This window comes from Gobio gobio, assembly GCF_949357685.1.
Source record: "Gobio gobio genome assembly, chromosome: 17".
Classification (NCBI taxonomy): Eukaryota; Metazoa; Chordata; class Actinopteri; order Cypriniformes; family Gobionidae; genus Gobio; species Gobio gobio.
Genome location: NC_137110.1, coordinates 22,754,916 through 22,767,885, shown reverse-complemented (window position 1 = coordinate 22,767,885; position 12,970 = coordinate 22,754,916). Strand labels below are relative to the sequence as shown.

Below are 12,970 nucleotides of genomic sequence, written 5' to 3'. Positions count from 1 at the left end.
GGATCTTAATTATTTAATGGTTTCATGTCTGGATCTGTCCAGAAACTACTGGCCCCATTCCTGTAGCTTTTGTGTTTGTTGTTTTTACTTGAGATTATATGAGAAGTGTTCAGTAATATACTTTAGTCCACAATCAATTGATTTTACCATTATGTGCTTTGTACAGAATGATCATTCCCATCTGTAAAGCTTTAAGATGCGCATATTAAGATTTGATCACATTTGCAACATGATTCAGTAATATTTGTTTTTCTGTATAGACAGTTTTTTCAAATGTAACATTACACTTAGCTTCATTACCCATGATGTTTCCTGATGTTAATTACAGAAAGCCACAGGTGCTGCAGGGGGTGCCATACCAAGAAGAAGGAATGGAAAAGTATTTTTAGGTAAGTCTGTTTTGAAGTAAAATAAGAAAAAAAAAAGTCCCAGACTCAAACCTCTATCTTCTTTTGAATAAGCCTTATATTACCCCAATCATTACTGGCCAGGGCTAAATTTAGCTTATTTATTTGTATGTGCAGTTAGTAACCATTCTAAATCTAAAAGTGCCACATGCCTGCCCTGGCCTAATCTGCTATGGAGGGTTGGTTTACAGTGGCCGGCTATGCCTGTCAGCTGCTGTGCCCTATCAACCCCCCAGGCTGACACACTTCTGCCATTGGAGGTGTGACGTAGCAGGTGGGGGACCTGCGGCCTCTTATTCTTATGCATCCAGTCAATATAAATGCCTGTTTGAGGGCAATACGTCAGAAAGGATGCCAGTCATTTTGTAAACCCACAATGACTGTTCTATTAAGGATCATGTCTGGACTGTCACCAGTGGCTTGGAGTGCAAACTGGTGCGATCAGGTGTTTTCTTTAGTCTGTCAGATCTCGTAGCCTAATGCAGACAAAACTACAATGACATTCATACTCAACTAATTGAATTACTCTATCATTCTTTTATATGACCAAACTTGCCGTTTGTATGACCTAATTTATAATTGAAAGACTAGAAAAAAAGTTTTTCTCCCATTGCAGGGCTATTAAAGCAAAAAACTATTTTAAAAGGTTGTTAGAAACCTGAAAAAAAAGACAATGAGAGTCGCAGCCTCTAAAATATAGAATTTCTATTATACATCCATATACATTTTAATCTCAAATCTTAATTTTAGGGGTTCAATCAAGGGAGCTAAAAAAAAATTAATCAAAAGGCTGAAACACTCTTTTTTTTTTTAAGAAAAGGACAAGATAAATATGAATAGAAAGCTATTTTGAGTGTGTACGTTATGTAGAGTTTCATCATGTGTTTATTAATTAATTTTTTTGGGACATTTTCAAGCACTTGTTCTGAGTGCAGTCATCCCATCAGCTCTCGATTTAAAAATAACTCTTTCTGCTTCCTTTCCTGAAGATTTAGAGCTTAACCGTGATTTTAATGGAGATGATTATGAGTGCGAAGATGAAGCCAAGCTTGTCATATTTCCAGACCACTTTGAGATCCCTTTACCAAATATTGAGGAGTTGCCCGCACTGGTTAGTGGGAGTGTGTGCTCATGCGCCCTGTATGCCCTGCATGCCAAAGGCCTGATCTGCCATTTCATTTTCAGTGCTTGCTTGTCAAACATCACATCATTACATTTTATTCTGTCAACAGATGACTTTATACTTTATATACTCACTGCTCATCCTTCTTATTGTGTGCAGTGATGTCATGTGGTGTTGCAGTAAGTGTGAAAACTAAATGAGTTTTAGTTTTCCACTATCACCTAAAATGGATTATTTTATTATTATAATTTTTTTTTCAGATTAGATCTGAATTCTTTGTGGTTTAAAGCACAATCATCAGCCATTCATGCCTATATACACAGCATGTGTTGTGTTTTTATTTATATTTTTGAAGTTAAGAGCAATATGGGTTATCAGGGGTAGACACAGACCGTTCAAAAGTTTGGGGTCAGTATGATTTGCATTAAAAAATGAATACTTATTCAGTAAGGATGTGCTAATGTATCAAAAGTAACAGTAAAGACTTTAACATTTTTACAAAAAAAGTTCTATTTCAGGCAAATGTTTTTTATTAATCAAAGAATCACAGTTTTCACCAAAATATAAAGCAGCACAACTGTTTTCAACATTATTAATGATAAGCACTAAATCAGAAGAAGATTAGAATGAAGGAATACAGAAAATTCAGTTTTGTCACGCAGGATTTTAAAGTATATTAAAATAGAAAACAGTTCAAAATGTTCATTTTTAAATCACAGGTTTATTGTATTTTTTTTTTTATCGACTAAATTTTCAAAAACATAAAAAAATCTTACCGACCCCAAATCTTACCGATATCAAATATTTGAGGATTAACTGGTGGATGTAATGTTCCATCAGTATACATGACGCAAGAAGGTTCATTTGTTACAGTTTATGTTATGCTATTTAGGTGTTCATACAATACATAAACTAGCACACAAGTGAACACACACACACAACACTTGTTATTGCATGGTGTGCGTACTTACTCCTGCTTCCCTTATATTTATTACCTAGAAAATAGTTGCATTATCTAACCTTACCAGGATTCAGATTTGGTTTCAGTGTTTTTAAATCAAATTAGTCGTAGTCTGCACCACTTTCCAGCTGGCTGTGGTTTCTTAAGCAGTCATTATATGCAATTTCATATTAAGCAATGGAACAGCTATAATATAATGTTCATATGCCCCTTTAACTTTCAGGTGACAATAGCCTGTGACGCCGTCCTCAATGCACAATCTCCATACAAAAAGCAGGAGTCCGATTCTTGGGAAGAGGAGATCCAAGAATCTAAACATGCCAGAAGCCTCAGACAGCAGGATAATGGGGTTCGAATTCCTCCCAGGTTGGTCACATGGAAGCCCAGAGTCATGAGGACTAGCACTCGTCTAGAGTCTGCTGATGCTTACTTCAGGTCACCCTTGAATCTGATATGTCTGCATTCCCTGCCAAGTGGAATAACATCAAAACAAGCTATTGATGTTTATATGTTTAGGATAACTATTAGTAACTGTGTGTTCTGAAAGATCTAGTTTTTGTTTTATGTTCTAATCCTGTAAGAAAATTTCCATTAGGATTGGTTCCAATGACAGAAATTCCAGTACTAAAACTGTCAAATTCCCTGGGGAAGTTTTTTTTTTTTAAAAGTGGCTGATACTGATACTGATGCTGATATCTGGAAAGCAGGGTGTATGATGGCTAATATAATGTGGTATTTAAAAGTAGAACAGTTTAATTATAGTAAATTTGCCAAATTTATTCAATTAACACTTGTTTACTATATTTGTCTAAAAACTTTAAAATATTCCTACGGTTGTTTTTAGATTTTAGAACAGACGCAAAAGGAACCAGTGTTATTTTATTATTAGCATTATTTATATGCTATTATAATATTTATTAATATATTAAATTACCTTTTTATTTTTATATTATTTTATATTTTAATTTCAGTTTTAGTCATTTTTAGGGATGGGCAAATTAACGCGTTTACGCGGGTGATTAATTTTTTCAGCTTAACACATAAAAAATATTTTACGCAAATAATGCAGCGTCCGTTTTTATATCCATTTTTGCCTAGCGTTACATGATCACGCTAGCCTGGATGCCAGCCGAACTTAGCCCCGCCCACAACATTTTTATTCGGGCAGTTCGGTCTGGACTTGATCGGTAGAGAAGTAATTATGCCCGAACAGAAACTGTTCGGACCAATGAAATTGTCAGGGCGGGCTTTAGACGATGATGGACAGATGATCAACAGTAACGTAATCATCTACGTCATCAAAGGCGCTTGGGTTGAGTTTGTTCTAATCCTAAACGGAGAACTTGTTCGTATATGCATTCACCTTTACTATTTCTCTCAGAAATGATGATCGTGTTGGTAAGTAAGCTCTGTGTATCCTTTTTTTTACAACACCGGCAAAGATCGTTTACACTCATCTTTTTCTTCTAACGTTAGGCTAACGTTACTTATTCCAACGTGCGTGCAGGTACAGGGTTGCCAAGTTTTTACAACAAAACCCTCCCAATTGCTAACGTTCCTCAAAACTAGCCAAAAACAAGCCCAATAGCTTTCCAGGGGGGGTTCTCCGGGAAAAAAGGGATTTGGGGGGTAACATATGTGTTATTTTGGCAGGGCTGGCAGCTAAAAATTGCATTCCTGGGTCTGTATATCACATAATTGGGGTCGCTTCAACCCGCGGACATGGCAACAGTGCAGTTGAGTTCTGTTGACATTTGACAACTAACGTTATGCGTCGCTCCGTTGCTCTGATTGGTTGTAGGTCTATCCAATTGAGGTCTTTCCTGGTTCGGTTGAAACACGCCCCATAATCACAGCCCAACGGTGCAGAATCAGACTCATATTCTGACTAGAATTGAGTATGACGACGTCAGGCTATGATCACGCTCCTATTCATGTAAATGCTTCCAAGCGCGACAAGACACGAGAATGCGCTGTATGTCAATGTCCTGTCTGTGTGGCTGCGTCTCATGTCAGCTAATCAAGGGACACTCTGACACACACACACACTCGACGAACAGACAGACTCGCGTCAGTCTCCTGCTCACATCGAGTTCTCTTTTGCTCTTGAACAAACAATAATAACAACACAGAGAATTGAGTATTCTCATATTAGGAGTCTTAAATTAGTTAAATAACGTCTTAAATGAACTTAAAGAGTTGTGAGGAAATGAGATGCGCGGGACAGCGCGTGAGAGCCGCGTCATGTTCGTCAGCGGCCATTCTTGGCTTTAATGATGATTAATCTATATTTCATTTATTATTTATGCAGTTCAGAAAGGTGTTTGATAACTATTACATTTCTGTGCAGGGCCGTGCACAGGGGGGTGGCCCGGTGGCTAGAGCCACTGCCCCTCTGCCCTCATCAGCTGAGGTGCCCCTCTCGCAGTCTATGGTCGCTATACCCATCCCCGCTAAAAGGGTTCTGATTTCCCTCCGCTAAAGATCCATCGATTCCGCGAATCCGCTCCCGTGTTTTCCCGCTTGCTCCCCAGCGTCACTCAGAGTCTGTGCGCGGAAATCTGGAAAACGGAGACGATCCTGAATGTCGTTGCATTAACAGTAGGCTATGCATTACAATCCGCGGAATTAGTAATTTGGTAGTTTGTTTTTGTATTTCTGTCAGTATTATTTTGCTCCTGATCTTCTTATAGTGCTAACAACTTGTACAAAATACACGTTCTTGTAGGAGAATTATAATTATTGTCTAATCAAGTTTGATCTAATATAAATAACATCAACTTTGCTGTTGATGGCACACTTTGTAGAATATATATAGGCCTAATTTCATACAATAACCCATAAACTGTTGCAGAATGTATAAATATGTATAAATGTCATAATGTAAAATACTAAAAATATTCTACTTAATTTTATTTTGACAATTTAGTAGAATAATTGAATAACTGTTAAAAGAAAAATCTGAATCAGTAAAAGATAATCTCATCTGAACGGTATTTTTTATGACTTATGTACAAGCACATCAATATTTATTATTTAATTGCCCATATTTTAATTGACGATATGTCATAATAAAAAATAAAAAAACATAATAGATTTTGTCATAATAGAAAAAACTCAATTAACCTATAGGTTTTAATGAAAGTGACGATGCCTGAAATGTACATCTAACTCAATATTAAATAATAGCCCCATTAATTGCAATAAGTATTAAATTAAAAAAACAATAACACCAGTAACAACATGCCACTTGGGGCCTTCTGTGCCAAATATGGCTGGGTCATCTTACCCCAAGAGTCTAATTTTATATTTTTTCTTCAAAATAAAAGCTATAACATTTACTCCACAAAGCCAAAAACATTGTGTCCACAAATCCTTCATTAACAAATAGACACCAACATTTTGATATTAGTAATAATACAATGTCATATATCACTATTTTCGATAGACAGAATTAGATCAAAACTGTTTTGACTGACTAGTAAGAGTAAGATGGATAATTTGTATGGACAAGCACCCAATCCTCGCCCCAATGCCACCCCACCCCAGTGCCCCTTGTTTTGGTTTGGGCCACTGCCCCTCAAAATGTCTGTGCACGGCCCTGTTTCTGTATATGTCTAACAGGGAAGGCCACAGGTAAAAATAACATTTATTTTATTATATCTTTAAATTGTTTCTACATTAATTTGGAGAGTAACTTAAATTATTACAAATATTAAATATTAAAAACTTGCGATTAATTACAGAAAAAAAATCAGAATAATTTGTAAAATTTTTTAATCGATTCCCAGCACTAGTAATTTTATGTGCTTGTAAATTTTTTTTTTTTTACTTTTCTATTTATTTAGCTTGAATTTATTTTCATTTAGTAGTTTTAGTACTTCAATTTAAAAGGAAATATTGCTTTGTTTTTTTTGTTTGTTTTTTAATCTTTCATCTAACATTTATATTTGATTATATTTCGGCTTTATTTAAATGACCAAATTTTTTTAAAATAGTTTTAGAATTAGTATTAGTTTTAATTTCAGGATTAGTATTAGTTTTAGTTAACAATAACAAGGGGGGAAAAAAAAGGAAAAAAACACTTTTTTTTAAAATCTACCATCAAAATGAAAATGACCAAATATCGGCAATTGATTGATCTAGCTAGCTGATATATTGATATGTTGGAAATGGTCTCATAATCAGAAACTTTCTTGGTGTACATAAATAGATTACAGCAAATAGTCTGTGGATTATAGAGTAACATAGCCTCATAACTTTGAAGACACCTGCATCACCTGGACTGAATTATGAGGAGTTCCTCAACTGTTTATGTCTTCAATATGCTTTATGTTCTATTAGCGGCTGGAAGTGCACCAAGTGTGAAATGAGAGAAAACCTGTGGCTAAACCTGACGGATGGCTCTGTCCTCTGTGGGAAATGGTTCTTTGATGGGAGCGGAGGGAACGGACATGCCCTTGAGCACTACAGAGAAACCAACTTCCCCCTGGCAGTTAAACTCAACACAATCACCCCAGATGGAGCAGGTAGGTTTCTCTCCATGACAGGTTTTTCATATGTCACATAGTGTTCCAGGAAATATGTTGGCCTGCATGTATGACACATAACAATTTCAAGCTCAAACATAATTTGGACAAAAAACAGATACAAATTTTTTGTTCATAGAAGGTTTTACGGATGTTTCGGTTCCATTCTCTCTGCAGATGTTTATTCCTTCGATGAAGAAGAAGCAGTGCTTGATCCTCACATATCAGAACATTTGTTACACTTTGGAATAGATATGTTGCAAATGCAAAGGGTATGTTTTTATTGTTTTCTACACTTTATTCATACATTTCTTTGTTCATTTAATTTATTATGGATGACTGACTAAATAAATATAGTAATTTTCTAACTAAATATCTATTTTTAATGGGTCTTTATACATGATAATAGCTTATTGTGGGAAGGGAATCGTCATATATGTCGGTCTGTGGCACCAAACCGGTTGGAAACCCCTGTTTTAAACAATGGCTAATTACTTAAGCAAAGACAAGCAACACTGCCTTCTTCCAACCTCCTCAAATGTCTATGTCTATCCCTCTCAGACAGAAAATGGGCATCATACAGACAACCACGTACAGCAGCGTGTGAGTGACTGGGAAGTGATTCAGGAGGCTGGTCTGAAGCTAAAGCCCGTCTATGGCTCAGGATATACAGGCATCAAAAACCTAGGCAACAGCTGCTACCTGAGCACCACTATGCAAGTGCTTTTCAGTATTCCAGAGTTCCAGAGAGCGTGAGTACCTTAAAGACCTCAATGGTCCAATGCATTCTACATACTTGTCTACATTCTCCTCTCATTGTCATTGGGTCTGTGGGGCGAAAAAAGAAACTGGGTTGAATGCTATCACATTGTAGACATGTAATTTTCATGTAAGTATTTAGACTCCTAGTCTGTGCCGTCTTACAGTTTGTTTTTTCTTCTATGATTTTGATTCAATGCCAGATTAATCTAGCCAGTTTCTTTACCCAGTTAATTTAATATGCAGGTGTAACCGAGAGAAATAATTGCTTTTCTTACCAATATTTATACTGTAGGTATGTTGGGAACCTACAGAGAATATTTGACTATTCGCCCCTCGATCCAACTCAGGATTTCAACACACAGATGTAAGTGATTTTGTCATTGATTGTTAGGTCAAACTTTAGATTAGGGTCCAATTCTCACTATTAACTAACTATTAGCTCAAAATAGGCCTCAATAAACTCCTAATTACTGCTTATTAATAGTTAGTAAGGTAGTTGTTAAGTTTGGGTTTTGGGTAGGATTAGGAATGTAGAATAAGGTCATGCAGAATAAGGCATTAACTTGTGCTTTATAAGTACTAATAAACCACCAATATTCTAGTAATATTCATGCTAATAAGCAACTCGTTCATAGTGGGAATTGGACCCTAACCAAACCGAATGTTAATATCATGTAGAAATTCAATAACTTCTAATTCTTGTATAATATAATGCAACGTAGTATACATATCTTTACAACTGGCTGCAGGTGCATTGTTTGATATTTGATTGAAAGTTTAATATGGCTGCACATCTTTCTCGAAGTGTGAGTCATTTAGACATGGTATCTAAATTGGGGTGTTTGTTTTCTTATTTTTCAAGGGCAAAACTTGGTCATGGACTTCTTTCAGGCCAGTACTCAAAACCTCCAATGAAATCAGAACTAATTGAACAGGTGATGAAAGAAGAATACAAGGTATTTGACTTGGTCGGTCTTGTTGATATTGTTTTGGGTCCCCCCCCCCTTTTTTCATTATAAATTAAATTGAAGTCATTTGGAAGTTCCACTGAATTGTAAATGTGGTTCCATAATAATATACTTCCTTTCTCAAAGAATTCACGGGCTGTTTATTTTAATATCATGCTATAGGAAACAGGAAAAATAAAATGCTGCATGCTTTGTGGCCTTTTAAAAGTGTTAAAGAATGTCCTGCTGCAATCCAGCTTTCTCAATAGGATTTCTGATGGCATTTTAAAGTGCATTTGGTGACCCTGAGCCTAGATGTGTCATGTTGTTTTCCTCTGTAGCAGCAGCAAAGAGGGATTTCACTTAAGATGTTCAAAGCGCTGGTCAGTAAAGGACATCCAGATTTTTCCTCAAACCGGCAACAAGATGCTCACGAATTCTTCCTGCACTTAATTAACCTGGTGGAGGTACGAATGTGCTTTTCTATCTTTCTACCTACTTTTGTGGAAACTTAATATTACCTTGATTATCGGGAAGTTGTGTCTTAAAAGGATAGTTCACCCAAAAATGAAAATTCTATATAATCACCATCAAACCTATTTCACTTTATTTTGCTCAAAGATGTTCATATTATGGAAAAAGGGCAGCTTGAACATTTTTCTAGACTAATCCTTTTGTGTCAGGTTTGGAATGACAGAGGACAATACATCTGACAATATTGTTGTTTTTAGGTGAAATATCTCTTTAAATCATCTTCATTTATTAAAAAAAGGATTTCAGAGAAACAAGGGTTTCTAGGGTTTGGCCGGAATTTCCCCAGACGTGTTTGTAGAATTAGAGACTTGTCAGCAGGCTCTGGTTTCAGGAGACACATTGGACTGTACTCTCTACCCCTCTGCTGGCAGACACACTCTTGAAGTGACTTTCTCAACCGAGTTAAAATTAGATACCCCTATCAGTTACACAGATAATGCTTCCTGTTACCCTCCCCACTTGGTCTATGTCCAGAATGCAAGCCATTGCCTTCCCTGACACTTTTCTGTGACTTAAAAACAAACAACAGTAGGAGCCACGCTGTTAGACTTTTACAATATGAGATATACTATGCAAGTCAACAAGAAACAGTTCCCAACCCATTTTACAAAGTGACATACTTCTGAATTGAATGGATCATGCAAAATGGCTTCTATATGACAGGTGGTGGGAGGGGCGGGGTTGGAAAATATAAGTGCTTGTTGACATCAGCTGAAAAGGAAAGTCAATTCGGAGGGTTAGCAAGTTATTAAGGAGCATTCACACTGATAGCAGTTTGCTTTTGACTAGAATGATGCTGCGATATAAGCAACATCATCATCATTTGGGATGTGTCAAAGTTGCAAATACACTACTGTTGAAAAGTTTGGGGTCGGTAAGATTTTAAGATGTTTTTGAATGAAGTCACTTTTAAAGGTGCAGTGTGTAGTGTTTATGAGGATCTATTGACAGAAATGCAATATAATATACTTAACTATGTTTTCAGTGGTGTATAAAGACCTTACATAATGAACTGTTATGTTTTTATTACCTTAGACTGAGCCATTTCTATCTACATACACCGCGGGTCCCCTTACAGTGAAATCGCCATTTTTGCACCATCATTTTTCTACAGTAGCCCTAAACGGACAAACTTCTCTACAGAGCACTAGTCACTCTCTGCTCTCTCCGACAACGTTTTTGTCCTGTGTCGGCCCCCATAGCTTCTCTATGTGCTTCTGAAAGGGAGGGGTGAGCGGTAGGTGATTGCAATTCACAACCTCACCGCTAGATGCCGCTAAAATTCACACACTGCACCTTTCAAAGAAGTCATGCTCAAGCCTACATTTATTTGATCAAAAATGCAGTTATTATGTGAAATATTATTACATTTTTAAAATAACTGTTTTCTATTTTAAAATGTAATTTATTCTTGTGATGGTAAAGCAGCATTTTCAGTATCATTACTCCAGTCTTCAGTGTGATGATGATCCTTCAGAAATCATTCTAATATGCTGATTAATATGCAAGAATCATTATACAATTTTTTTTTTATATAATAGTTTTTTTGTTTTTTGATGACGATGATGATGATTAGAAAGTTCAAAAGAACAGCATTTATCTGAAATAGAAATGTTTTGTAACATTTTAAAGGTTACTTTTGATAAATGCATCCTTTTTAAAAAAAAGGATTAATATATATATATTTTTTTTTTTTCTTTAAAAAAAAATCTCACTAACCCCGAACTTTTAACCGGTTGTGTACTAGCAACCAAAGTTAATGTCTGTGGACATTTTTATATTTGAACTAATATGAATAGATGAATTTTTCACAATAAAGATAGAAAACTGTATTATGAAAATAAAAAGGGTCATATTTGATTTGATGTGGTTGTTTAAACAAACATATCAAGCTTGATTTTGTTTCTCTTTTGTTTGGTTTTCAAGTGATACAACTAATCAAGACCTAATCTTTACTGACATTTGCTTTGGTCCTGGCAGTGCACCTAAACCAAGAGGGTCAACCTCATAAAACCAAGACAGAGCTATAGTCCCTTGAAATGTTTAGTACTGCTCAGAAATGTCGACTGGTTTATTTGTAGCTGCCCTCAGCTGTGCCTTGTGTGAAATAGCATAAGGCCTGTGAACAGTGAGGGGACCTTACAGTGCGTTTCTACCTCCTCAGCAGGTTTGTTCTCTGCTCCGTGATCTCTGGTATCTCAGACTTGATAGAGGAAGACTGGTATATTTCTGTATGGCCTCAGAATAGCGAAACGTCTGTAGGATGACCTCGTTGATCTTAATTATGGACTAACTCTGTACTGTCCCTAAAGATACCTGAATTTAAATAGAAAGTTGATTTGGTTTGAAGAACTATTAATCATATGGCTGCTTGGTAAAGTCACAAATTCCATAACTATTCAATGCTGTCCATCTTTAAAAGGTTTTCGGAGCTGCAACAGAACTTTTGGTCCCACTTTATATTAAGTCTCTTTAACTACTATGACTGAATCATTTGATACAATGCACCTAAAAACATACATGTTTTTACATTGTACTTATACCTGCTTATAATTATTAATTTCTGTAATTACATCTATAATTACACTATTGACTCTTCCCTTACCCCTTAACCAACCCTTAAACTTACCCATACCACCACAGCTGTCCCTAACCTTAACCGTATCCCACCTCAATTGCAGCCAAAGTGTTTTGCATGAACACAATAATTACACCGTACTTAACATTTAAGTAAATAGCATTTCAAGACCACCTAATATGAAGTGTGACCAAACTTTTTATGTTTTTTTGCATTTAAAGGACCTGAAAAGTAGACAGGAAAGTTAAGGAGAAAAAGGGAATGTGAACAGTCCCGATTCAAACCTCTGTTTCCATGAGCACAACCTCTCTTTTAACGTGTAGTGCTACCCACTGTGCCATGGCTCGAATAGAAGACTTTCTATAGGCTATATTGTTTTTTGCCATTTCCAGAGGAACAATTCAGGCTCAGAGAACCCCAGCGATGTGTTTCGCTTCATAGTTGAGGAGCGAGTGCAGTGCTGTCAGACACAGAAGGTGCGGTACACACAGCGAGTGGACTACCTTATGCAGCTTCCTGCCCCCCTGGAGGCTGCCAGCAACAGAGGTAATACCTTCCACAACTGATTTGAACATGCACTAAAAAAAATTAACTGTGCATTTATTGTCTATTTATACCTGATCTGACTCTAAATAAATTAATAAAACCTAATATAGTATAGGTGATTTATTTATAATAAACACTTTTTTTTTTGGTTTTGAATAAAAGTGTATTTGTTTGTTTGTTTTTTAAGTTTAATGTCATTATATGAATCCAATGTGCAGGTAGACATATTTGTGCTTTATTTGCATATGGTTTTGTCGTTTGTACAGAAGAGCTAATAGCATATGAGAGTAAGCGGAAGGAAGCTGAGGAGAACATGCGGCCCCCTCCAGAGTCGGTGAGAGCTCGAATCCCCTTCACTGCCTGTCTGCAAGCCTTCACTGAGCCTGAGAATGTTCCAGACTTCTGGAGCTCTGCGCTGCAAGCCAAGTCAGCTGGAGTGAAGTAAGCAATGACTTGCAAAACATTCTGCAAAACTTCGAAGAGTATCATCAGGTTTACATCGACAATAATTGAGTATGTTATTTAATTGTAATATACATTTATTATTTAGTTAATTATATCAATAATATATATGTGTGTGTGT

At 36.2% G+C, this 12,970-nt stretch overlaps 1 protein-coding gene across 1 annotated transcript in view; it reads left to right on the top strand.

The window, feature by feature from the left end:
• The window catches only part of usp13 (ubiquitin specific peptidase 13), a 33,422-nt gene that overhangs the window by 4,770 nt on the left and 15,682 nt on the right, over positions 1 to 12,970 (top strand). The window contains exons 3-13 of the mRNA XM_079841347.1: positions 329 to 389; positions 1,397 to 1,518; positions 2,715 to 2,857; positions 6,836 to 7,020; positions 7,198 to 7,292; positions 7,582 to 7,772; positions 8,075 to 8,146; positions 8,645 to 8,738; positions 9,071 to 9,196; positions 12,234 to 12,387; positions 12,654 to 12,828. Coding sequence (XP_079697473.1) covers positions 329 to 389; positions 1,397 to 1,518; positions 2,715 to 2,857; positions 6,836 to 7,020; positions 7,198 to 7,292; positions 7,582 to 7,772; positions 8,075 to 8,146; positions 8,645 to 8,738; positions 9,071 to 9,196; positions 12,234 to 12,387; positions 12,654 to 12,828 — 1,418 coding nt within the window. The remainder of the gene's footprint in view (positions 1 to 328; positions 390 to 1,396; positions 1,519 to 2,714; positions 2,858 to 6,835; positions 7,021 to 7,197; positions 7,293 to 7,581; positions 7,773 to 8,074; positions 8,147 to 8,644; positions 8,739 to 9,070; positions 9,197 to 12,233; positions 12,388 to 12,653; positions 12,829 to 12,970) is intronic.